Genomic DNA, 27,247 nt, shown 5'->3' with positions numbered 1-27,247 from the left:
AGATTAAACGATTTTACTTGCAACAAGGAGATAGGCTGCTGGAATCAAGGGTCGCAGCAGGCACACTCTGAGGAACAAAAGGGACGTAAAGATATTTATACACAATAAGAAACCATTCTCCCCCACAGGTGATACATTGATAATTGCTGAACCTTTCAGTTGGCTTACACACACAGACAGAGGTACCATTCCAACCCAAAGGGGGTGGGGGGTGATCAGATGACGTCAATTACGCCCCTTATACGTCCAGGCCTGGTATAAATGGCAGATTTCCTTCCTTAAAGGACATTCGTGAACCTGATGGATTTTTGCAACAATCGACAATGATTTCATGGTCGTCGTTAGGCTTTTAATTCCAGATTTTTTATTGAATTCAAATTCCACCAGCTGCCCTGGTGGGATTCGAACTCAGGTCCCCCGAGCATTATCCTGGGCCTCTGCATTACTAGTCCAGAGACAGTGCCACGTCACTGCCTTCAGGAGTACTGTGTGTAATTGTCACTGTCCCACTGCAGTCCAGACTGATCCCCACCACGGCTCCTTCCTGTCTGTACATTTTCCATTGGGGAACATTCATCCCCGCCAGTGCCCCATTGGGAAACATTCAGCCCCGGATCTCCTGCAGAAGCAGCGCTGTGGGGGCCGGGAGGCGGAGTCTGGTGGGGCCGGGAGGCGGAGTCTGGTGGGACCGGGAGGCGGAGTCTGGTGGGGCCGGGAGGCGGAGTCTGGTGGGGCCAGGAGGCGGAGTCCGATGACCCTGTTGCTGGGCCTCTGACATCACAATGGGAGATGACAGTCACTCAGCTCCAGCTGGAAACTGGGAAACGGCCAATAGGATTTCAGCCTGTAGTCCGGCCGGTTAAAGGGGGGGACAGGGAATCAGAGAAAAATGTTCAGAGAATCAGAGCGGGGATGTTCAGATCGCAACATTTTTTTTCACTTTCAGTTTAGATTCATATCTGACTTCCAGCTCCAGAACATTATCTCTGATTGGAGAATTGTTCAAACATTGCACATCAAGTCCGGGTCTACTTTGCTTCAACGACTCCACGAGTTTCTTTCCATGTGAACTGAATTTATTCTGCAAAAGACTGAAAATAATTCAAAGATTAGACAAGGAATTAATAGATTAAATAACTAGTGTAAAAATATTTCCATAATAATTAAAGACAAATGTTACCTGTATCAGTGACTGATTCCTATTTATATTTCATTTATTACATTAAATATTAACAAAAACACTCACTCGATCTGTTTCGGATACATCCAGTTTTTTATGAGAAATTCAAAAGTGGGATAAGAGTCATCTGTGAAGGAGTTGGATTCCAGGGTTAGAACTTTCAATGACTTGTTTGCCATTAAAGCAGAAGCGAGATCCTTGGTACAAGAATCTGTAAGACCGTTATTATCCAGCCTGAGAATCAGAGAGAGAAAAATAGAGATAACAAGAATCTTGATACATTTCCAGTGTTTATTAAAAAACGCTATAAAAAATAAAAATGACTTCCGGTGGCGGCGATGTGCTGAACTTCAATTTAGGCCCTTTTAATCCGTAAATCGATACCAAACTAACAGAAACAAAACCACCCTCACCCCAAACCACCAGCATCCAGAGGAATGTCTTCGAACCAGCCACGGAGCCAGAAAATAGTAATAATAGTTGGGAGAGGAGGACAAAGACCTGAGCAATGGCGGACCGGCATAATTGCCAATGCAAACGCTGGCCAAACCAACGACTGAGCAGTGGATGCAACTTATTTCAATTGAGCTCAAAAAAACAGGATGCGGGATTCTCTGAGCCCGCGCCAGGTCGGAGAATCCCTCAGGGGTGGCGCTCGAATCCCGCCACGCCGCTCCGACGCCGGGACGCAATTCTCCGAGGCGGAAGAAAACGGGCGCTCCGCCGCACGTAGAATTGTGGCAAGTGGTTGTAGCGGGAACTCTCTGGTGGCTCAGCGATTCTCCGGCCTGGATGGGCCGAAGTCCCGCAAGCTAGACCAGATGTCACACTGCCGCTGCTCTAATCTGCTATAAAAAAGCGTCTACCAGTCATGGCCCGGCTGTGGCTGCGGGCGGTGTGGAGGGAGGCCCCCCCCGAGTGGGGGGAGTTGTGCTTCCACACATACACTGATGGGGGTTGGGGAAGGAGCGGTTGGGGCGACAAAGGGTGTGGACGGCCACGGCACGCCATGGCACAGCCGATCTAATGGCCCAACGCCATGACGGCGACTCACTGATGGCCACCCATCCCGTTCCCTGTCGCGGCTGAAGCGTCCCGCCCGTCCTCCTGTGTGCCACACCCACCCCCCCTCCAATCCAGCTGGCGACACCCACCAGCGGATAGGTCCAGGGCAATACACACGGCAGCCCCCGGTGAGGGCAGTGCCACCAGACGGTGGTCCTGGCAGTGGGGACAGGTGTCAGGGCACCAAGGGCGTGGGGGTGAGGCACGTGCTGGCATCCGAGCCGGCCACATACCCCATGGCACCTGGTTGTGGAAGGGGAGTATGCCAATGATGAAACCCTGTCTACATCCACCTGCAGATCGTATAATGTTTAGCCATCTTCCAGCGTTGTTGGCCACCGTGGTGGGGGACGCTGCCCTGCATGAGGCCCAGTGGGAGCTGGAGCAGGGAGGTAGTGGAGCCTGGTAGTGCAGCGGGCCACAGTGGGGCATGTGCAAGCCGCCCAAGCTGTAGGGCCACACGCCCGAGAGCCGCAGGAGGAGCACCACAACATGGTGGAGCCACAGCCCGAGGATACCGAGGAGGAGGAGGCTGTGCCACGGCCACGGAGGCATCCGATGAGGCCTCGTGTTTACCGGCGCCGCATGTCCTTCGAGGACCTCCCGGACAGGGCGTGCAGGAGGAGATTCTGGATGAGACGGGAGACCGTCGCCACATCTGCCACCTTATGGCACACCTGGCACCACGTAGGACTGGGGGTGGACATGCCCTCCCGGTGGGCGACAAGGTGACGATCTCCCTCAACCGCTTTGCGACGGGGTCGTTCCAGTCACTGACTGGGGACCTGTCTGGCATCTCCCAGCCATTGGTGCACAGGTGCATCCGGGCCATCACTGGCGTGCTGTACGACATCGCGGACGGGTACATACAGTTCCCTGTGGACAGCACCCACCAGGATGCCAGCGCAGACCGCCACTGTTGCTCAGTGTGGTGATCCACTGTTTAATTGTGTGTGTGCCTGTATTAGGGGATGTACAGCAGTACTTGTACTACAGGTTCGCCGGTAGCCCCTGCCAGCTAGCTCCGCCCACAATGAGCCATATAAATATGTATGGGTTCTCCTGAGCAGCCATTCTACCAGCTGCAGTCGGAGGATAAACATCTAACTGCAATAAAGCCTCTCTTGTACCCATTTGTGTCTTTGGTACAATTGATAGCGCATCCCTCAGATACCCATGGCCCAGGGGGCGATCTATGGAGTGCACATCGCCATGCGGCCCACATCGGATGAAAGGGCCATGTGCATGAACAGGAAGGGTACGTACTCAATGAACGTGCAGCTGGTCTGTGACCACAGGATGACAATCATGCACGTCTGCGCTAGGTACACAGGCAGTGTGCATGACTCTTTCATATATTGGCCCAATCGTTCATCCCTGACATGTTCAAGGGACAGCCCCAGCCCCCCCCCCCCCTGTGGGGCTGGTTGCTGGGCGACAGGGGTTATCCGTTGTGGTCGTGGCTGATGACGTACGTACGGAGGCCACAGACCGTCGCGGACCTCCGCTACAATGATGCCCATAGTGCGACCAGGCGTGTGGTCGAGAGGTGCTTTGGGCTGCTCAAGATGCGCTTCAGGTGCCTGGACCGCTTTGGAGGGGCCCTCCAGTACCCGTCGGTGAGGGTCGGCCGCATCATTGTGGTCTGCTGTGTCCTACACAACATAGCCCAGCAGAGGGGTGATGTGCTGGAGGAGGAGGGGGAGGGTCAGGACGAAGGTCACTGAGAGGGATGGCGAGAGGGGGGCCGATGCACGGGACATGGAGGATGGACGGCAACAGGATGCTGCCCGACGCCGCCGGCTGGGCCGGCAAGCACGGGAGACGCTGATAGCCGCACGTTTCAGCGACCACGGTGGGTGGCAGGATTGATGGGCATGGGCACAGACAGCAGAGGGCGGCAGCTCGCCCTCCACCGACCACCCTCATCCCCCCCACCATCCCTTCATGACACATTCACCTGTGGTACAGCGGGATGGGGGAGTTACACGGTTGATGGTGTAAGTGGGTCTGGTACAAGGCACGGAGGATGATGACAGCCCGCTCTGCCATGGACTCTGAGCTCTACATTCTTCGACCATGTCTGACTCATGGCCACATCAAGAGCCTCCAGCTGCGGACCCTGCATGCGGCCGAGACACTGCGTCTCATGTCCCTGTCGTATAGATAGGTGCGGGTTGGCGTGGGAGAACCATGGCGGGTTGGCGTGGGAGAACCGTGGGGGGGGGGGGGGGGGGGGTGCTGCACTTCACACTCACAGGATCTCAACATTCCATCGCATCACCCCTCACCCACACTGGCATTCAGACCCCGCCCCACCACCTCACACATCAGACAGAGGCAGCTTAGGTGTGAAAGGTGTTCAATAACGGACGTCTTGTACATGTGCCCTAGCCCATTTGACAATTCTGTGCCTTACTCAGTGTGTACCTTTCTGCCCTTACGGCCCCTATTACTATGTCTAGGTGATACAGCAGAACTGGAGGCGGACTCCTGTGACCCCTGCCCTGTGACAAGGGTCCCCTTCGGCAGCCATTTCCCGAGGCGGCCCGCCTGGATGGGCCAGGCTGCACCTCGGGCGATTGGGATGGCGGGGAGCGGGGGGCGGTTTGGGGAGGGGAATCTGAGGTGCCGCGGAGTTCCGGGACCTCCCATGCAGAGAGACCTGGAACGGGCCGCATCACCTACTCCCCCGGGGTGCCCGGTGGCCCCCGGGCCTCTCCATGGGATGGGGGTGCGAGCGGATCCAGCACCCGGGGCATCCCCATCACCTGGCGCTGCCAGTCCTGGAGGCCCACGCTGGTATCGACCAGGGTCTGAATGTTTGAAGCCATGAAGCTCTGGGAGTTGGCCATCCCTGTCTGGCTCTGTACAACGCCGTCCATCACCCGGCCAATGGCGCCGATGCTCTCAGCGAAGGCCTGCTGAGACTGTCCCAGGTTGTTGAGCTCCTCTGTGATGTTCAGCTGGCTCTGGCTCATGGCTGCCTGTGATAGGGCAGCCCTGTCCTGGCCCGCGTGCACAGATAGCCCCAGGCCCTGCAAACTCAGTCCCATGCCCGACACCGTCGCCACCATTGCCTCCACCGTGGACGCCATCCGTGCGGTGTTGGCCTGTGTGGCACTGCTGACCGGCACCATTTCCTGCCCCTGGACGCGGATGTACTCCTCCACCTGCGTCTGCAGGTGCTGGAAACCGGCTGTCACCCCCTTCTCACATCCCTGGGTCCCTGACTGCATCGTGTCTATGGGTGGGTGAGGGAATTCCAGGAATCGGGACCTGTCTGGGCCGCCCTCCGATCGTCCAGCCCCTCGGCTGCTCCTACCTCCACCTGCTGTACCGGAGCGGCTGTGTGGTGCGCACCAGTTAGTGTCCCAGAAGCCTCATCACTAAAATGGCCAACTGAGGTGAGAGTCTCTGCGATGGCGGGGGGGGGGGGGGGGGGGGGGAGGAGATAGCTGTGACGCAACCTCAGAGTCTTCACTGGACCTGTAGTCGGGGATGCCCTGAGGTGCGGTGTCCTGTCTGTCCGTCCCCTCCATGTTGGTGTCGTGTTCTGTTCTTTCATGTCTGTCTGTCCCCTGTGTGCTGTGTCCTGTGTAGGCGCGTTGGGTCTGTCTGTCCCCTGTGTGCTGTGTCCTGTGTAGGCACGTCGTGTCTGTCTGTCCCGTGTACTGTGTAGGCGCGTCGTGTCTGTCTGTACCCTGTGTGCTGTGTCCTGTGTAGGCGAGTCGTGTCTGTCTGTCCCGTGTACTGTGTAGGTGCGTCGTGTCTGTCTGTACCCTGTGTGCTGTGTCCTGTGTAGGCGCGTCGTGTCTGTCTGTCCCGTGTGCTGTGTCCTGTGTAGGCACGTTGTGTATGTCTGTCCCCTGTGTGCTGTGTCCTGTGTAGGCGCGTTGTGTCTGTCTGTCCCCTGTGTGCTGCTGTCCTGGATATTGGCCTCGTCGCTGGACTGGGCCAGCGGGTTGTTGTTGGAGCTGTCCTCCTGTTGCTGCTGGAGTCCCTGTGGGCTACCGACCCAGGCACTTACCGGGGGCGGTGTAAGCCTGATGGGTCCGGTTGATCTGTGTCAGGGGCCTCACGGTAGCATGGTGGTTAGCATCAATGCTTCACAGCTCCAGGGTCCCAGGTTCGATTCCCGGCTGGGTCACTGTCTGTGTGGAGTCTGCACGTCCTCCCCGTGTGTGCGTGGGTTTCCTCCGGGTGCTCCGGTTTCCTCCCACAGTCCAAAGATGTGCGGGTTAGGTGGATTGGCCATGCTAAATTGCCCGTAGTGTAAGGTTAATGGGGGGATTGTTGGGTTACGGGGTTACGTGGGTTTAAGTGGGGTGATCATGGCTCGGCACAACATTGAGGGCCGAAGGGCCTGTTCTGTGCTGTACTGTTCTATGTTCTATGTGTCGGCAGCCCGCCCTGGCGCTTGGCGTGGGCGGCGTCTGTTAGGTGGGCCCGGTTGATCGTTGTGTGGCCCTGCTACACCATCATGGTTCGGCAGGTGGGCGGGGGTGTGGGTCACGGTAAGGGCCGAGGGGGGAGGGCCGAGGTGGGAGGGCCGTGAGGGGAGAGGGCCGAGGGAGGAGAGCTGAGGGGAGAGTGCCGAGGGGGAAGAGCTGAGGGGAAATATCTGAGAGGACAGTGCCGAGGGGAGAGTGCTGAGGGGAAAGGGGCCAGGCAGGGGGGGGATCTGACTTGGTGTCGGCCATGAGATTGGCCATAGGAACTGCTCTGGCCCCATCAAGGAGGCATTATCATAGAATTTGCAATGCAGAAGGAGGCCATTCAGCCCATTGGTTTGCACCAGCCCCTAGACAGAGTACCCTTAACCCCAGGCCTCCACCCGATCCCAATAACCCAGTAACCCCACCTAACCTTTTGACACGAAGGGGCAATTTAGCACGGCCAGTCCACCTAACCTGCACTTCTTTAGACTGTAGGAGGAAACCCACCCAGACATGGGGAGAAAGCGCAAACCAAATAAGAGGAGCAAATGGACCTCTGGATCCACATTCAGAAATCATTAAAAGTAACAACAAAGCAAAGTAGCTCACAAAGCCATTAAAAATACATGGATGTTGTTAGGTTATGACAGGATTTGTGCTCCATTTCCAACAACAAGCCTGTCACTCCCTCTGCGTGTCTGTGTGACAGGGTAAATGGGAGGATCTCCAGGGACAGGCTGCTTGCTACTTTCCCAATTCAGTGCTCAAGCACACACTTGGATTACCATTTAGTAGAACTCAGACTACTAATTTTAAAAGGAACACATATTGAGCAGTAGACATCCATCTCATCAGTAGGAATTCTGTGTTGGTCAGGGTGAGAGCTGTCCATTGCTGGGGTAAGGAACACCCAGTATCAGCATCAAGCAGACATGGATCTGAAATTCTCAACAGCCTCCACATGGAGTGGGAAGAAATTGGGTGGGATTCTCCGATGCCAGGATTGAATAGGTGGTTTCTATGACCCTGAAAGTGGTGCTGGTCCCGGAGCAATTCAGATCCATTAACGGGCTTGTACCAGCGCCACGTGAAACCATTGCAATTCCAATGGAAAGCAGCATCCGATTCGCTGGGGTCGGGATTGGAACTCGAGAGGCTGACAAGCGGCAGCTGCATATAGGCACTCCGTTCCCCACACACATTCATTCTAGCCAAGAAGATGGCACCTCAAAGAGCTGCACCCCGTTTTTTAGACACAGAGCTCAAGGCCTTGGAGTGCGTCGTGGAGGAGAGGCGGGCACCCTGTTACCTGGTGAGGGAAGGAGGCTGCCGCTCGCCGCCATACACTAGGCCTGGGCGCAGGTGGCAATGGACGTGAGCACCACGGGCCCCACTGCCAGGACCGGCCAGCAGTGTCAGAAACAGCTGCATGACCTCCTCTGGGCGGCCAGGGTGAGTGACCAGCACTGTACCCCTAGCACCAACCCCCATCCCACACACCCGTAAGCCCCACTCACACTCAGGGCGACCGAATCCCACCCACCGGCAGTCTGATTCCACCCCACCCAGGACCACATGCCAACACCTATACCGCCCGCCATATCCAGGTACCCTGCACACACATGCCACTAGCTTCACATCCCTGTGCTGCCCGGGTCCGACTGCCTCACATTGTGCATTTTCTGTCCTTCCTCTGTCTGAAGAGGTGGTGCACAACCGCAGAGAGAGAGAGAGAGAGCAGACTGGAGGGGGCCAGCCCAACCTTCAGCCCCTCATTGTCACAGTGCGGTGAAATGCACTGGTCGGTGGGCGGAGGTCGGCATCGGGAAACCTTGAGCCCTCGCTGAGTTGTGGTGTCCCTATGGCACACGTGGCACCACCCCCTCACCTAAACACCACCCCACCCTAGCACCCCACTGCCTAAACACCACCCAACCCCTGCACCCCACCCCTCCACAACTCCCACCCCAGAATCCCTCCACTTCCACACTAACCCTCCAGCATCACCACCCCACCACCTCCACACAATCCGTCCATCACCCCACCCCTTTACCACCACCCCCAACCGCGATCCAACCATGAGTCATGTCTTGTGTCTTGCCGGATCGCCTGCCAATGAGGCGGGCATTTCTATTGTTCCCCCGTCCATGGCCACAAACATAGGACACATCGAGCAAAGAGGCGGAACCAGACAGCGATGCCAGCCCCCAAAGGGCAGCCCACACCAGTCCGGGGACGACACTGACTTCCCATCACAGCTGCCTCCAGCACCCTCCACCATCCGAGAGACACTCACCTCAGTGGAGCATTATAGTGAAGAGGCTCCTGGAGCACTACTCGGTGTGCACCACACACATACTGCGGTACAGCAGGAGGCGGTAGGAATCCCTACACGGGCGGATGGTCTGAGGGCAGTCTGACTCCTGGTAGTAGCTGCCATCCAGACCGGTCTAGGGCTTCTGGAAAGGGCAGTCCCATCGATGCTGGAGATGCAGACACAGAGCCAGGGACTACATGAGGGGATTTCAGTAATCATTTAGCGCCTCCAGGTGCAATTGGAGGAGTCCAACTGCCTGCAAGGGCAGGTGGTGCAGACCATGTGTGCTACCCAGACCAACACTGAACGGTTGGTGTCTGCGGTGTAGGCCTTGGGATTAAGGTATCAACCGCGGCTCAAGGTGTCCAAAGCCTGGGACACTCTGTATGGGCAGTGGCCGAGGCACATGACAGGGCAGCCCTGTCACAGGCAGCTATGTACCTGGGCCACCTAGACATTGCAGTGACGCTCCAGAGCTTTGACCAGACATAAAGGGTCATGGTTATGGGTGTTGACGGCATTGCACGGGCGCTGGCTGACCTGAGCCAGTCACAGGTGGATGTGGCACAGTCACAGAGGGAGATGGCTCAGTCCCTGTGCCCCATGGCCACGAGCATCGAGATCCTGGTCAAGATGAGAGTGGGCCTCCAGGACTGGAAGAGCCAGATGGTGGGGGAGCCCCTGGAGCTTGCTCCACCGCACCCCTGTCCCAAGGTGTAGTCTGTGGGCCATTGGCCAACCCGAGGGAGGAGGTGATGGGCCTGTGCTGGGATCCCGCATGGGAGGTACCAAAACAATGCAGCAACCGCCCCCCCCCCCCCCCCCCCCCCCCCACTTGTCCCTGGTACATCCGATGGGCAGTGGGCAGAACCTGGTGGCACCATACCACCTGCGACACCCAAGAGACTGTCAGGTCTGCACAGGCTCAGTCGCTCCAAAGTCGGTCACCAAAGGGAACCCAGGTCAAAGAGCAGGCATCGCAGCAGGCGGCCTCCACCTCTGCTGTGCTGCCTGGGGAACCAGCTAGATGTGGGGAGGTGGGAGAACCCATAAGGCCGGTGTCAGTGGGATGCGCAGCAAGATGGCCTGGCCCTGGGGGGACACCCCAACTCCACAGCCCATCTCCTGGTCACCCTCCGCTACTCCCTCTAGCCCTGGCAGTCGCCACCCCGCCCCCCACACATTCCCCCCCTACTCCATCTAGCTTTGGCAGTCACCCCCCACTCCCACCCCTCCCCCTGTTCCGGGACACAGAGGGAGAATTCAGAATGTCTAATTCACCGACACCGTGCCGCCCCATACAATACACATCTGCCAGGATATTGGAGCCGACCAGGCCAAACACTGGGTAGAGTTTAATGGGGCCAAAGCAGCTTTATTTAAAAACAAGATGCGGTTTTGCATCCTGTCCCCAGCGAGACAACGGGTAACCTACGGTAACACAGAGCACTATTCTAACACGCCGGTGGACGCGAACGGGTTCATCCAGGAAAACGGGTTCATCCAGGAAAACGGGCTGGAGGACAGCAATGACGGACAAATAAGAACTCTTAAACGGGACATTTCTTTTTGGGCTGAACGTGTACACAACCTGGGGGCCAGAAAGCAGAGGTACATAGAAAAGCGAAATGGGGAAGAGACAAAATGGGCTGAGGACAGAGGGAGCTGCTCCCAGTGGCGGCCACCATGCTGGCTAGTATGCTAGGGTGAAGAAGTAAAAAGAGGGGGTGGGGCATGGCACAGAGGGAGTGCCTGGCAGAAGGGGGGGAATAAGGTGGGGGGAGGCAATAGGGGTGCAAGGGATGGAAAGAAGGGACGGAAAGGGTAGACGGGCTCGTTGTTCGGGGGGGTGGGGAATTAAGTGGGGGAAGGTGGAACCCTGGTCACAACAAGTTGCACTTGGTGGGGGGGGAGGGGGGGCTGGAACAAAGAAGATAATTGCAGCCATCTTGGATATCCCTCAAAGAGAAACCCCAGTGTGCAGGGGCGTGGTAAGTGTGGCTGATCCTGCCGGGGGGGGGGGGGGGGGGGGGGGGTGTCGGAGATCGCCCACCGAGACTCCCACTGATTCATCAATGGGAAGTAGGGGGAGACTTCATCTGCGTACAGGACCCAATGACAGACAAACCCAGCCCCCTCCCTGTGCAGCTGGATCCTCAACTTCCTCACCAACAGACAGCAATCTGTCAGGATAGGCAACAGCACCTCCTCCTCAACACCGAGGCCCTGCAAGAATGTGTGCTCAGTCCTCTACTGTACTCCCTATACACACACGACTATGTGGCAAGATTTAACTGCAACTCAATATATAAGTTTATGGATGATATGACTGTGGGTCGTATTTCAAACAACGACGAATCAGACTACAGAAGGCAGATAAATCATTTGGTTGCATGGTGTACAAAAAACAACCTCTATCTAAATGTCGGAAAACCAAGGAACTGATCATCGACTTCAGGAAGCGTTGCACTACACACACTTCCGTCTACATCAATGGCTCCGACGTGGAGATAAGAACATAAGAACATAAGAACTAGGAGCAGGAGTAGGCCATCTGGCCCCTCGAGCCTGCTCCGCCATTCAATTAGATCATGGCTGATCTTTTGTGGACTCAGCTCCACTTTCAGGCCCGAACACCATAACCCTTAATCCCTTTATTCTTCAAAAAACTATCTATCTTTACCTTAAAAACATGTAATGAAGGAGCCTCCACTGCTTCACTGGGCAAGGAATTCCATAGATTCACAACCCTTTGGGTGAAGAAGTTCCTCCTAAACTCAGTCCTAAATCTACTTCCCCTTATTTTGAGGCTATGTCCCCTAGTTCTGCTGTCACCCGCCAGTGGAAACAACCTGCCCACATCTATCCTACCTATTCCCTTCATAATTTTAAATGTTTCTATAAGATCCCCCCTCATCCTTCTAAATTCCAATGAGTACAGTCCCAGTCTACTCAACCTCTCCTCAGAATCCAACTTCTTCAGCTCTGGGATTAACCTAGTGAATCTCCTCTGCACACCCTCCAGCGCCAGTACGTCCTTTCTCAAGTAAGGAGACCAAAACTGAACACAATACTCCAGGTGTGGCCTCACTAACACCTTATACAATTGCAACATAACCTCCCTAGTCTTAAACTCCATCCCTCTAGCAATGAAGGACAAAATTCCATTTGCCTTCTTAATCACCTGTTGCACTTGTAAACCAACCTTCTGTGACTCATGCACTAGCACACCCAAGTCTCTCTGAACAGCGGCATGCTTTAATATTTTATCGTTTAAATAATAATCCCGTTTGCTGTTATTCCTACCAAAATGGATAACCTCACATTTGTCAACATTGTATTCCATCTGCCAGACGCTAGCCCATTCACTTAACCTATCCAAATCCCTCTGCAGACTTCCAGTATCCTCTGCACTTTTCGCTTTACCACTCATCTTAGTGTCATCTGCAAACTTGGACACATTGCCCTTGGTCCCCAACTCCAAATCATGGTCGATAGCTATAAATTCCTGGAGGTCACCATCACCAACAGTCTGTCCTGGTCCACTCACATTGATGCAACAGTCAAGAAAGCCCAACAACGTCACTACTTCTTACAGAAGCTAAAGAAATTCGACATGTCTGCATCGACTCTCTCAAACGTCTACAGCTGTGCCATAGAGAGCATCCTATCCGGCTGTATCACAGCCTGGTATGGCAACTGCTCAGCCCATGATCGCAAGAAACTGCAGAGTGTGGTGAACTCAGCCCAACGCATCACACATGCTTGCCACCCTCACATTGATTCTGGCTACACCTCCCGCTGCCTCAGGAAGGCAGACAGCTTCATCGGAGACCCCTCCCACCCAGGCATTGCCCTCTTCCAGACCGTTCCATCAGGCAGAAGGTACAGAAGTCTGAAGACCCGCACATCCAGACATAGGAACAGCTTCTTCCCCACAGCTACAAGACTCCTCAACGACTCTCCCTCGGACTGATCTGATCCCTGTAAGAACACTATTCACAACGCCCTATGCTGCTCTTGCTCATGTATTTGCTTTGGTTGGCCCCTTGTTCTGCATTGTAACCAATCACTGTCGATGTATCATTTGTCAATTATTCTTTTTTTGTGTACTATGTACGCACTGTGTACATTTCCTTGGCCGCAGAAAGACTTTTCACTGTACTTCGGTACATGTGACAATAAATCGAATTAAATCAAACCAAATCAGGGAAACAATTGGCAATGGTTAAGGAACTGAACACCTCATGGAGCAGATTGGGGGGTGGAGCCCTGGATGTTCAACCATCTGAGAGTAAAGGACTTCTTCTCTTATTCCAGGTCCACAAAGTGTATACCCATATCTACTTCTTTGTAATTGGTAATTTGGTGCTTCCAGGAGGTAACAGGGGTGGCATACTCAGCAATAGTAATCTCCAATCAAGCAACACACGACATCGACACGAGGTTGGAGACGGGCCGGGCTCAGATCCTCCCCATGGAGGCCGGACACAGCCCTCTGCGCTGACGAGGTGTTCTACAAAAGAATGTCACAAGCCATGGACGAATATGCAACTTGCAGCCAAAATGGAAGGTCTCACCCTCTACGGTTTGGGAGGCACTGAAGGCGGTGGGTGATAAGGGGGAGACAGTAGTAGAGTATAGGGCACTCAGGGACAGGAAGGAAAAGGTGGCGAGGCAACGGCTGATCGACTCTATATTGCATGTGGATCAGCGGTACTCCACCGCTCCGTGGAAATACTGGCGGAGAGGGAAAAGCAACAAATGGAATTTGACCTGCTTTCCACTGGGAAAGCTGTAAAGCAGCTCTGCCAGACATGGTGGACCTTTTATGAACATGGAGACAAGGCCAGCCGCCTGCTGGCTCACCAGCTGAGAAAGCAATCAGCCAAGAGGGAGATAGCGCAAGTGAGGGAAGGGATGGCACACCAGCCACGGCGCCAGACAAAACTAATGAGGCCATCGCAACATTCTACTGAGAGTTGCATGGTGTCACAGTGGTTAGCACTGCTGCTTCACAGCTCCAGGGACCCGGGTTCAATTCCAGCCTCAGGTAACTGTCTGGCGTTTGCACTTTCTCCCCATGTCTGCGTGGATTACCTCCAGGTGCTCCGGTTTCCTCCCACAGTCCAAAGATGTGCAGGTTAGGTGGATTGGCCATGCTACATTGCCCCTTAGATTCCAAAAAAGGTTAGGGGGCTTAATGGGTTACGGGGATAGGGTGGAAGCGTAGGGTGCTCTTTCCAAAGGCTGGTACAGACCCGATAGGCCGAATGGCCTCCTTCTGCACTGCAAGTTCCACGATTCTATGAGCTGTACATCTCCGAACCCCCGGAGGCGGACACGAAGATTAAGCTGTTTCTGGATCTGCTGGACATACTATTGATGGGAGAGGAAAGGAGGCAGGGACTGGAAGCACCAGAAAAACTGGGGGAAGTCATGGACAGCATTAACTCCATGCAGTCAGAGAAGGCACCGGGTCCAGGTAGATTTCCGGTGGAACTCTATAAAAGGTTTGTGGCAGCACTGACCCCGCACCTGCAGGATATGTTCAATGACTCGCTGCCAAGGAGGGTACTGCCGCCCACACTGGCACAAGCCTCAATATCGCTGTCCCCGAAAAAAGACAAAGACCCAATGGACTGCAGCTCATACTGACCTATCTCACTCCTAAACACGGACTGGCAAATGTCCTGGTGAGGCGACTGGAGGTTGTTGTGGAGGATCATTTGGGCTTGGTCAAGGGCAGGCAACTAACGGCGAACATCAGGCGCCTACCTAATATGGTCATGACCCCACCCGGGGAGGAGATACCAGAATTGATCATCTCCCTAGACGCATATAAGGCCTTCAACAGAGTCGAATGGAGGCACCACATGGAGCAACAGGAACGGTACAGATAAATGCCACCAGCTCGGAGTACTCCGGCTGTACAGAGGCACGAAGCAGGGATTCCCATTGTCCCGCTGGTATTCCGGCAATCGAGTCATTGGCTATCGATCTCAGATCAGCGCAGGGGTAGAGAGGCATCCAGAGGGGACACAAGGAGCAGAGTCTCACCCTATGTGGAGTGATCTGATCCTCTACAGCTCAAAACCCCTAGCCAGCATGGGAGGAATAATGAAGCTGCTAAGGGCTGAGCCTCAAGCAAAATACAGCTAAAGGTAGTGCACAAGGCGCACTTGACCAGAACGCGTATGAGTGGGTTCTTCCCAGAGGTGGAGGACAAATGTGAATGGTGCCAGGGAGGCCTGGCTAACCACACCCACATGTTCTGGCCTTGCGCCAGACTTGTCAGGTTATGGACTTCCTTTTTTATAACATGTAGGAGGGACATGGGGGACTTAACCCTTCCGAACCTCAATACACGAGCCACATGTAAATAGTCAAACAGTACGGTTGCTGTAACCGACCACTGGGGGCCCAATGTAAACAGGCCTCGTAGCTGCATATTTGTTTCCTATGTATTCATAACTGATTGCCCGATTTCCCCTCCTTTTGTTTTATTTTTCAGTTTATACTTTGTACTCTGTTGTCTTTGTTTTGTGCAATACAGTACAATTAAATGCAAAAACTAATAAAAAATATATTTTTTAAAATAATGCAGTGTCAGGCATCGGGTTATTCAAAACACAATCTCATACACTCTGGCACTTACTCCAATTCCTGTATTTTACAGTCTTGGTTCCTCAGAGCCGTAGACAATAGTTTCACTCCTGAATCTCCCAGTTTGTTATCCCTCAGCCTAAAAACAAATAGGCAGGAAGTGAGAAACAGACATTGGAGCTGAAATAATTACCTTAAGGAAATAGTTCACCAGATTTTCCTGTCAGTGATGGTAAATCTCACTCTGTCCATTATGTATAAGGTCCGTATGAAGCTTTTAAATATCACCCCCATCTGATCACATTTCCTGATTATCAGAATTACCCTCCTGAAGCTCAGTCAGCAGAAACTAATTTTACTTCTGTTGCTCCTCGTATCCTGAATTTTTTGAGAATATGGTAAATTTCTTGGAATGATTTTTTCTGAAACAATAATCAATACCTTTTATGTTATTCTCTGTGCAATATATTAATCTTTACAATGCACCTGGGTGTGTAATATTGTGAAACTGTGCCAAATGCTGCTGTAAAATTTGTCCACCTGGAATTTATTGAACGAGGATTTATTTAATCTCTTTTTACATTTTTTATGTTTCTTGTGTCACCAAGGGGAGAATCCGTGCCTCTGAGCTAGGAGCTCAGGTTGGAGCCCCATTCATTCCACAACTTAATAGTGCATTCATGATGTGGTTAAACAGGTTGATTATTAACCTGTAAATCCTTCAAATGTGGCTGATGGCAGTGGTAAGAATGGGAGAACTTGCAAAGCCCATGGTCACCAATCTCCTCTTTGGACATGGTGCCTAAAGAAAGAGAGTGAGAACAAAAAATGCTCCTGTACTAATTTATAGGAGCGGGGAGTCTCTTACATTACTCCCCACAAAACTGGCACTGCATTTAATTCTGGTATAACTGGACTGAAAATTTAGGGGAACTAGAGGCTAGCCAATGTGGCACCATTATTCAAGAAGGGAGGAAGGGGTAAAACAGAAAACTACAGGCCAGTCAGTCTAACCTTAGTGGTGGGGAAACTATTGGAAGCAAATCTGAGAGACAGAATTAACCTGCATTTGGAGAGGCAGGGATTAATCAAAAACAGTCAACATGGTTTTGTTAAGGGTCATGTATGACCAACTTGATTGAATATTTCGAAGGTGACCATGTGTGTAGATGAGCCCAATTCATTTGACATAGACTACTTGGACTTCAGGAAGGTGTTTGATAAGTTCCCACATGGCAGACTGATAGCAAGCCCAAAGTAATTTGGCAAATTGGATCCAGAATTGGCTGAGTGGCAGGAAGCAGCAGAGGGTGATAATTGAGGGATGTTTTCCTGACTGGAAGACTGTGTCCAGTGGGGTCCCACAGGGATCAATGTTGGACCCCTTGCTGTTTCTGGTCTATATAAATGATCGAGACATGAATGCAGGAGGGTTGAAAGGTAAGTTTGCGGATTATATTAAAATTGGTGGGGTTGCAAATAGTGAGGAGGATACCCACAGATTGCAAGAGGATATAGACGAGCTGGTCAAATGGAATTCAATTCGAATAAGTGTGTGAGGCACTTGGGCAGACGATAAAGGCAAGGTAAGACATGAGGAACGGAAGAATCCTGGGAAGTACCAAGGATCAGAGGGATCTTGGTGTGCATGTACACCAGCCCCTTAAGGTGATAGGGTATGTAAATACAATGGTTAATAAATATCGTATCCTTGCCTTTATTAGCTGAGACATTGCGTCTCAGAGCAAGGTTGTGCCGGAACTGTATAAAACTTTGGTTAGGCCATAGTTTGAGTATTATGTGCAGCTCTGGAATCCATGTTACAGGAAGGATGCGATAGCACTGGAAAGAATACAGAGGATGTTGCCTGGGCTGGAGAATTTTAGCTATGAAGAGAGTTTGGATAGGCTGGGGTTGTTTTCCTTTGAGCGGAGGAGATATGATTGAGAACTATAACATTATGAGGAGAGTAGACAGGAAGAAATTTCCCTTTGGTGGAGGGATCAATGACCAAGGGACATAAATTTAAGGTAAAGGGCAGGAGGTTTAGAGGGGATGTGGGGAAAGGCTTTTTCACCCACAGGGTGGTCGGAGTCTGCAATTCACTGCCTGAAAGGATGGTGGAGGCAGAGACCCTCATTAGATGCCAAGGCATACAAGGATAAGGGCCAAGTGCAGGAAAATGGGATTAGAATACTTTGTTGGTGGTTTTTGACCAGTACAGACATGATGGGCTGAATGGCGTTTTCTGTGCTGGAGACCTCCATGACAGAGCAGAAATTTCTAGGTTCACTGCCCTTCCAATGAGTTGCACCAGTGTTTGAAAACCCTACTGCTGGCAGGTATATGCCTGTACTCTGGGGCTAATATCAGGGAACCACTTAATTTGGAGCCTTTCTCCAGGCTGATCTTAGCGTTTAAAAATCCACTGAAGAGTCAACGCAGAGGACCCTGAACTACTGACCTTCGTACTCCGAGGTGGAGTTCCTGCGAGCTAGGTGAAGACACAACTGCGTTGGAGAGAATGAAGGTCAGTGTCATTGATGAGCTCACAAGGAAAAGTTAGCAAATTTACTGTCAGTTGATGTCTCATAGCTGTTTTCCTCTTTCTAACTGAATGTCTGGTGTTTTATTTTTCCTTTCGCAATGGATATTGACCGGTGGAATTACTGTTACTTGCTGCTACGTTTTGGAAAGAGGGAGGGATGCTCCAAGGCTCAAACTGCTGCAGTTAGTGTTGGCCGATGCGTAAGTAACAGTGGGCATATCTTGGGCAGGGAGAAAAAGGCAATTTATTGCAATTAAATCATCAGACATTTAATTGACTTCTCACTCTTGTTTTGAATGTACTAACTGAACCGTTTGCTTCATTACAGAGTAATGTAGCAAAGTAATAACACAATCCGTGGCTGTTCTACCATTCAGCTAAACAGTTACCTCAACATCCGACACTTGTGCAGTGCAGGTCCAAGACACTGCAGTTCTTCATATTTCATGCCGCAGAATGCAATATCGAGTTCATTTATTGTATCACAGAATCCTATGCCATCAGACAGAAGCGCACATTCAACCTGAGTTAGTTGTAAACCTCGAAGTCGAAGTGTTTTAGAGGATTCAAATATGCTACGAGTCAGTGCTATATTCTGAGTCTCAAACAGATAGTGCAATGTGTTCAGGTGCCACCTGTTACCAAACGCATTTGCTGTGTTTCCAATCTCTTCTTGAAACCTCTCCTTCAACCAGTCAATCACTTGACGGGTAGTTTGGTGAAAAGATCGACCCAAAATCTTCTCCAGGGGCCAAGCTGACTGCGAGGAGGAGAGACCAGCAACAAACCGTAGAAATATCTCAAATTGACGAGCTTTCTTGTTGTGAGTTTTGGTGAGGAATTTCTGTATCTCCCCAGGATCTGGAGTCAGGAATTGTGCGAGTGCAGCTACAAACTCTTGGATGGTGAGGTGTGGGAATGTGTAAACCACACTCTGGGCAGAAACATCTCTCTCCAAAAGTTCCATCAGGAACCCAGACAGGAACTGGGAAGGTTGCAGATTGTACTTGATCAAATCTTCATTTCTGAACACAATCTTCTTCTCAGAGACTCCTGTGAAGGCCATCTCCCCAAGCTTCAGAAACACATCACCGGGGCTTTCAATCTCTCGGCCATGGTTTTTCATAATGTTGTAAATATAGTAGGAATATAGTTGGGTGATGGTCTTGGGAACTCGCTGCTGTTTCCTGTCACTTTGTGTAAAGAAGGGACCCAGTGACAGACCGAGGATCCAGCAGTAGGAAGGGTTGTAGCACATGGTGTACAGGATCTCATTCTCCTCCACATGTTTGAAAACAGCTGTTGCCACTGTCTGATCTTCAAAATACCTGTTGAAATATTCCTTCCGTTCATCACCATTAAATCCCAGGATTTCAGCCCAGACACTGATCTCAGCCTTTTCCAATAAATGTAATGCAGTGGGGCGGCTGGTCACTAGCACTGAACATCCTGGGAGCAGCTTGTGCTGTATTAAACTGTACACAATGTCAGACACTTCACACCAGCATTCGGGATCTGTGCACATGGACTGAGGTTCTGTATTTCTCCGATTGTCAGCAAAATCAATCCTGTCCTTGAATTCATCCAAACCATCGAATATAAACAGCAATCCCTCTGGGTTCTTCCAGAGCTCTCCCAGAACATCCCCAAAGTAAGGATACTGATCCAGTATCAGATTCCTCAGGTTTATTCTACAGTTAATAGAGTTCAAATCCCGAAATTTAAAACTGAAAACAAATTGAAAGTGTGGGTATATTTTCCCCGTGGCCCAGTCATAAACAATCTTTTGTACCATTGTTGTTTTTCCAATTCCCGGGACTCCACTCACTGCTGCTGAACTCCCAGATTTGGATTTTCTCTGGGAAAAGCTGCTCTGGAACAATTGATCAGTTTGGATTTTTTCCAGTTCTCTCCGGAGATGTTTCTTTCTCCACTCTTCATGGTGTCGGCCTCTTGCCAGCAGTTCATGTTCTACAAGTGTCCGATCTCGAACAGTAGAAATGACCGTCAGCTCAGCGTATCGATCAACCAGCTGGAAAATCTTAACCTTCTCCTTTATCAGGATAGTGTTCACTCTCAGTGTTTCAGTTTGTACCCGGAGTGTCTCCTTGTGTTTCTGTTGAACATCTTCAATTAGAACAGAGAGGTTATTTTCAATATTAACATAATAACTTCTCAAGAAGAGATAGATTTAGTTCAATGAAACTCAGTTAATGGAAGCTTCATGTGTAAGTGAATGAAAGCTGACAATAGTTTCAAGTTCATACTTGGGTTTAAAGTTACCGAACACAGATTTCTATGCAGATATTTCCACTCCGAGTGAATGCTGTCAATTCTGCCCTGAACTACAGACATTAGGGCCGAGATTCTCTAATCCCGTGGCCAAGTTCTAAAGCCGGCATGAAAAGCGGCGCGAACCACTCCGGCGTCAACGGTCCTCGATTGTCAGGCATTCATCCCTTCCTTGGGGGCTAGGTCGGCGCCAGAGTGGTCTCCGCTGCTCCATCCGGTGCGAGTGCGCGTATGCGCGCTGCAGCCGGCGCCAGTTCGCGCATGGGGGTGGGTTCCCTTCTCTGCGCCGGCCTGCAGGCAATATAGCAGTGCCCTAAAGGGGCCAGGCGCGGTGCAACATAGGCCCCCATGGAACCAGCACGCCCGCCGATCGTGGACCAGGCCACCGTGGAGGCCCCCCTCCCCCCGACTCCAGGATGTCCCCCCCGACAGAACTTCTAGGTCCCGCCGGGTGGGATCAGAGTAACCCACGCCGGCGGGGCTCAGCCGAACTCAGCGGGCACTTGGCCCGTCGAGGCCCGGAGAATCGGCGGGGTGGCTGTTGAGCGGCGGCGATCCTGCGGGCGCCCGAGATTCGGCGGCGGAGAATCGGCGAGCTGATCTGGCACGAGGCTCGCGCTCCCTGGGATTCTCTGACCCCGCGCGGGGTCGGAGAATCCCAGCCCAGAAATCTACATGTGATCCTGCTTATTCAACTGCCACGAATCTGCTAATTCAATATCTGCCCAGGCACTAATCTTGGCTGTTGAGCCAATGCGTCTTTGTGTCACATCGTAGGATTTTATTAAGATAAACCTGCCTATTGGGACCCAACACAGTGTATCAGGATCCTGCCAGGCGTGTACAGGGTCTCAGTGCATCAGGATCCTGCCAGGTGTGTACGGGGTTTCACAGTGTATCAGGATCCTGCCAGGTGTGTACAGGGTTTCACAGTATACCAGGATCCTGCCAGGTGTGTCCAGGGTTTCACAGTGTACTAGGTTTCAGCCAGGTGTGTACAGGGTTTCACAGTGTATCAGGATCCTGCCAGGTGTGCACAGGGTTTCAGTGTATCAGGATCCTGCCACGTGTATACAGGATTTAACAGTGTATCAGGATCCTGCCAGGTGTGTACGGGGTTTCACAGTGTATCAGGATCCTGCCAGGTGTGTACAGGGTTTCAGTGCATCAGGTTCCTGCCCGGTTTGTACGGGGTTTCAGTGTATCAGGATCCTGCCAGGTGTGTACACGGTTTCACAGTGTATCAGGATCCTGCCAGGTGTGTACACGGTTTCACAGTGTATCAGGTTCCTGCCCGGTTTGTACGGGGTTTCAGTGTATCAGGATCCTGCCAGGTGTGTACGGGGTTTCACAGTGTATCAGGATCCTGCCAGGTGTGTACAGGGTTTCACAGTATACCAGGATCCTGCCAGGTGTGTCCAGGGTTTCACAGTGTACTAGGTTTCAGCCAGGTGTGTACAGGGTTTCACAGTGTATCAGGATCCTGCCAGGTGTGCACAGGGTTTCAGTGTATCAGGATCCTGCCACGTGTATACAGGATTTAACAGTGTATCAGGATCCTGCCAGGTGTGTACGGGGTTTCACAGTGTATCAGGATCCTGCCAGGTGTGTACAGGGTTTCAGTGCATCAGGTTCCTGCCCGGTTTGTACGGGGTTTCAGTGTATCAGGATCCTGCCAGGTGTGTACACGGTTTCACAGTGTATCAGGATCCTGCCAGGTGTGTACACGGTTTCACAGTGTATCAGGTTCCTGCCCGGTTTGTACGGGGTTTCAGTGTATCAGGATCCTGCCAGGTGTGTACGGGGTTTCACAGTGTATCAGGATCCTGCCAGGTGTGTACAGGGTTTCACAGTGTATCAGGACCCTGCCAGGTGTGTACAGGGTTTCACAGTGTATCAGTATCCTGCCAGGTGTGTGCAGGGTTTCAGTGTATCAGGATCCTGCCAGGTGTGTACGGAGTTTCACAGTGTATCAGGATCCTGCCAGGTGTGTACAGGGTTTCACAGTGTATCGGGATCCTGCCAGGCGTGTACAGGGTTTCACAGTGTATCAAGATCCTGCCAGGTGAGTACAGGGTTTCACAGTGTATCAGGATCCTGCCAGGTGTGTACAGGGTTTCACAGTGTATCGGGACGCTGCCAGGTGTGTACAGGGTTTCACAGTGTATCAGGATTCTGCCAGGTGTGTACAGGGTTTCACAGTGTATCAGGATCCAGCCAGGTGTGAACGGGGTTTCAGTGTATCAGGATCCTGCCAGGTGTGTATAGGGTTTCACAGTGTATCAGGATCCTGCCAGGTGTTTACTGGGTTTCACAAGTGTATCAGGATCCTGCAGGTGTGTACAGGGTTTCACAGTGTATCAGGATCCTGCCAGGTGTGTACAGGGTTTCAGTGTATCAGGATCCTGCCAGGTGTGTACAGGGTTTCAGTGTATCAGGATCCTGCCAGGTGTGTACAGGATTTCACGGTGTATCAGGATCCTGCCAGGTGTGTACAGGATTTCACAGTGTATCAGGATCCTGCCAGGTGTGTAATGGATTTCACAGTGTATCAGGATCCTGCCAGGTGTGTACAGGATTTCACAGTGTATCAGGATCCTGCCAGGTGTGTACAGGGTTTCACAGTGTATCAGGATCCTGCCAGGTATGCACAGGGTTTCTCAGTGTGTCAGGATCCTGCCAGGTGTGTACAGGGTTTCTCAGTGTATCAGGATCCTGCCAGGTGTGTACAGGGTATCATAGTGTCTCGGGATGCTGCCAGGTGGGCCTCACGGTAGCATGGTGGTTAGCATCAATGCTTCACAGCTCCAGGGTCCCAGGTTCAATTCCCGGCTGGGTCACTGTCTGTGTGGAGTCTGCACGTCCTCCCTGTGTGTGCGTGGGTTTCCTCCGGGTGCTCCGGTTTCCTCCCACAGTCCAAAGATGTGCGGGTTAGGTGGATTGGCCATGCTAAATTGCCCGTAGTGTAAGGTTAATGGGGGGATTGTTGGGTTACGGGTATACGGGTTACGTGGGTTTAAGTAGGGTGATCATCGCTCGGCACAACATCGAGGGCCGAAGGGCCTGTTCTGTGCTGTACTGTTCTAAATTCTAAGGTGTGTACGGGGTTTCACGGTGCATCAGGATCCTGCCAGGTGTGTACAGGGTTTCACACTGTACCAGGATCCTGCCAGGTGTGTACGGGGTTTCAGTGTATCAGGGTCCTGCCAGGTGTGTACAGGGTTTCAGTGTATCAGGATCCTGCCAGGTGTGTACAGGGTTTCAGTGTATCAGGATCCTGCCAGGTGTGGACAGGGTTTCAGTGTATCGGGATCCTGCCACGTGTGTACAGGGTTTCAGTGTATCAGGTTCCTGCCAGGTGTGTACGGAGTTTCAGTGTATCAGGGTCCTGCCAGGTGTGTACAGGGTTTCACAGTGTATCAGGACCCTGTCAGGTGTGTACAGTGTTTCTCAGTGTATCAGGATCCTGCCAGGTGTGTACGGGGTTTCACAGTGTGTCAGGATCCTGCCAAGTGTGTACGGGGTTTCACAGTGTATCAGGATCCTGCCAGGTGGGTACGGGGTTTCACAGTGTGTCAGGATCCTGCCAGGTGTGTACGGGGTTTCACAGTGTATCAGGATCCTGCCAGGTGTGTACAGGGTTTCACAGTGTATCAGAATCCTGCCAGGTGTGTACAGGGTTTCAGTGTATCAGGATCCTGCCAGGTGTGTACAGGGTTTCAGTGTATCAGGATCCTGCCAGGTGTGTACAGGGTTTCACAGTGGATCAGGATCCTGCCAGGTGTGTATAGGGTTTCACAGTGTATCAGTATCCTGCCAGGTGTTTACTGGGTTTCACAAGTATCAGGATCCTGCAGCTGTGTACAGGGTTTCACAGTGTATCAGGATCCTGCCAGGTGTGTACAGGGTTTTACCACTCTATGTACAGGGTTTCACAGTGTATCTTCAATAAAACAGACAAATGCTGCCTTCTGTGGTTTGCATCATATCTTGTTTATTAAGAATTGTATGAAATACCTTCGGATGTTTTGCTAAGTTGAAAGCTGCACATCGGTGTATATTTTTGTTTGAAATATCCATGTTGTCACTTACCGTTCATGTGACTGGGTAATTCTAATAAGCCATGTGCGATATTCAGATAATTGAGTGGATTAGAACCTGTTGAAAATTATATCGATTTTACAACATCATAATAAAATCTACAGTGTTTAAATCTGAAATTGAATTCATTGTGATTTTACCGTACCAAGTTCCTGTATTTCTTTCAGTATTTTGTCCAACTTTGGGACCCCATGGCGCATTTTCACAAAGGATTCCCACATCACCCTTCGGGCCCGAGAGCCTTTCTCTAAAACCAGATTTAGGAGAAGTTTGGAACTGTCCACCCGTTTTCCCTTCTCTGCGAGCTCAATGACTTTCTGTGAAAAATAATGATGCATAGATATGAACACTGAGGAGCGAAGTGAAAGATAAACACCGACAATAAGAAGGAAAGGGACCGACTGTGATGAATTTCCCAGTTGCTTTGAGCACAGAAAACAGTCATTGGACCTCGTCTGAACCATGTTGAAAATAGATGTGAAGATCTGTAAATATCATGATTCAATTATTAAACTGAAATAAATCTGATAACACTTAAACAGAAATATTTTTGAAGTGAGTGCGGAATCATTGAGAATCTGCAGTCGGTTTAAGGTGATTATTTTTCATGACTTCAACCAGCAGAGTTTTTTCTCTCCGATTCTGATTACTCCAGTTTAGCTAGGGCTCCTTGATACCAAACTTGGTCAAATGCTGCCTTGACAATTGGTGTTGGCAATTTTTGGAAAAAAGTATTTTCGGGATTACATTTAAAAAATATATGTACAGTAAATCAACATGGATTCTGAGGAGTTCACAAGACGTCTTTTGTAGATTTGACCACCATCACCCAGATATGGATCAGACTGTGCTGATCTCCACAGAATTCACAAAAGATATTTTGAATTCAACACGTCTGATCATTGATTTATTTGGGACATTTAAGAATTCATGTAGTATTACCTTGTTCATATGGGGAGGGAAGGTGGCCAGAGTTAGAAAGGTGCTGCTACTGAGGGGAAGGCAGGCAGGGGGTTTGGGTCTCCCGAACCTGATGTATTACCATTGGGCGGCGAATGTGGAGAAGGTGCGGAGCTGGGTCACAGGGGTTGATTCCCAGTGGGTCAGAATGGAGGAAAGTTTGTGCAGGGGGTCGGGATTGAAGGCGCTAGCAACAGCCCCGCTCCTGATAGCCCCAGGGAAGTACTCACGGAGTCCGGTAATAATAGCTTCATTGAGAATTTGGAGGCAGTTTCGCCAACACTTTGGGTTGGGGGCAGGGTCAAGGGAAATGCCGATTCAGGGGAACCACAGATTTGAGCCAGGGAAATGGGATGGAAATTTTTGGAAACGGGAGGAGAAGGGGATTAAGACACTAAAAGATTTGTTTCTTGGAGGTCGGTTTGCAGGATTGAAGGAGCTGGAAGCGAAGTATGTGCTGGAGAAGGGGGATACATGCAGGTTTGAGATTTTTCCAGAAAGGAGACACCGAGCTTCCCGGTGGAGCTGGCCTCCACATTGTTGGAGGAGGAGCTGACACCAGGGGAACTGGGGAAGGGGGTTCGTGTCGGCGGTTTACGGAGCTATTTTGGAAGAGGAGAAGACACTACTGGAAGGGATCAAAGCAAAGTGAGAGGAAGAGTTGGGAGAGGGAATGGAGGAAGGGTTCTGGAGTGAGGTGCTCCTGAGAGCGATTGCCTCCACCTTGTCCGCGAGGTTGGGGTTGATACAGGTGAAGGTGGTATATAGAACACACCTCACAAGGGCGTGGATGAGCCGATTCTTTGAAGGGGTAGAAGATGTGTGTGAATGTTGGGGGGGGGGGGGGGGGGGGAAGGGGGGCGCAAATCACGTTCTCTAAAGTGGTGCATGTGAAACTGCACCAGGGCCCTCGGGAGGCCATATTCCGGGTGTCGGACCAGCCGGGGTTGGAAACGGGTGCAGAGGCAGATGTTGAGCCTTTGCCTCGTTGATTGCCCAAAGGCAGATCCTGATAGGATGGAGAGCAACTGTTCCACCCTGTGCCCTGACATGGCGGGGGGGGGGGGGGACCGGTTGGAATTCTTGACTCTTGAGAAGGTTAAGTTTGAACTGAGGGGAAGGATGGGGGTTCCACAATTCATGGGCATTATTCATTGTGCAATTTCAAGAACTGGATAACATCAAACATTAGTTGGTAGGGGGGGCGGGGGGGGGGGGGGGAATGTGTGTGTTAATGGTGACTATGGGTGATTCCTGATTCCTTTTTGTAATTTGTTTGTGTTAACATGCGGGTTAATGTTTGGGGTTTGGTGGGAGGATGGGATCGATGGTATTGATATGGGGATTGACATTACATTCGTTACTGATTATTGTTTATTGTTGGTGGGTGCAAATTTGGGAGAAAATGTGAAAAAGGAGAATAAAAATATTTTATAAAAAAGAATTCATGCAGTAAATTTTATAATTCAGTGCATGAACAGTATCCACAAGGTTAGTGTGTCTCTAGTTTCAGATTTGAAAAAATAGGAGTTGCCATGAAGGAATTTTACATTCCTTTATGAAAAGTTGCATAAAAGTCTCTTGTAATGTTCAAAAACTATCATCGCCTAGCAACAGCAACATTTAATAATAAAAATGTGTCAAAAGCAAGGTTACTGCAAGCACCTTATCTTTGTCGGAATGGCATCCGTCCCAGGTGCACGTAGACATTTAATAAATTTGCTCGACGTTAGTGAATT

General features: G+C 51.3%; 1 protein-coding gene across 1 annotated transcript; it reads right to left on the bottom strand.

The window, feature by feature from the left end:
- LOC119967854 (NACHT, LRR and PYD domains-containing protein 3-like) lies at window positions 1-27,247 on the bottom strand. Its single transcript, XM_038800899.1, has 7 exons — window positions 27,174-27,247; window positions 24,694-24,865; window positions 24,540-24,605; window positions 18,545-20,282; window positions 15,660-15,746; window positions 1,247-1,414; window positions 1-1,091 (listed from the first exon to the last, which is right to left on the bottom strand). Exons 1-7 carry the CDS (start codon window positions 27,216-27,218, stop codon window positions 917-919), a joined length of 2,451 nt encoding a protein of 816 aa, XP_038656827.1. The 5' UTR covers window positions 27,219-27,247; the 3' UTR covers window positions 1-916.

This window comes from Scyliorhinus canicula, chromosome 6 (genome assembly GCF_902713615.1).
Source record: "Scyliorhinus canicula chromosome 6, sScyCan1.1, whole genome shotgun sequence".
In the NCBI taxonomy this organism is placed as follows: domain Eukaryota; kingdom Metazoa; phylum Chordata; class Chondrichthyes; order Carcharhiniformes; family Scyliorhinidae; genus Scyliorhinus; species Scyliorhinus canicula.
This window is presented reverse-complemented; position numbering and strand designations above follow the sequence as displayed.

Excerpts from the sequence above, each read along its gene's own strand:
- LOC119967854 (XM_038800899.1), bottom strand. The coding sequence starts at position 27,218 with ATGTCTACGTGCACCTGGGACGGATGCCATTCCGACAAAGATAAG. Across the intron at positions 24,866-27,173 it reads GCCATTCCGACAAAGATAAG|AAAGTCATTGAGCTCGCAGA; the intron begins GTGCTTGCAGTA and ends TATTTTTCACAG. Across the intron at positions 24,606-24,693 it reads GAAAGAAATACAGGAACTTG|GTTCTAATCCACTCAATTAT; the intron begins GTACGGTAAAAT and ends AATTTTCAACAG.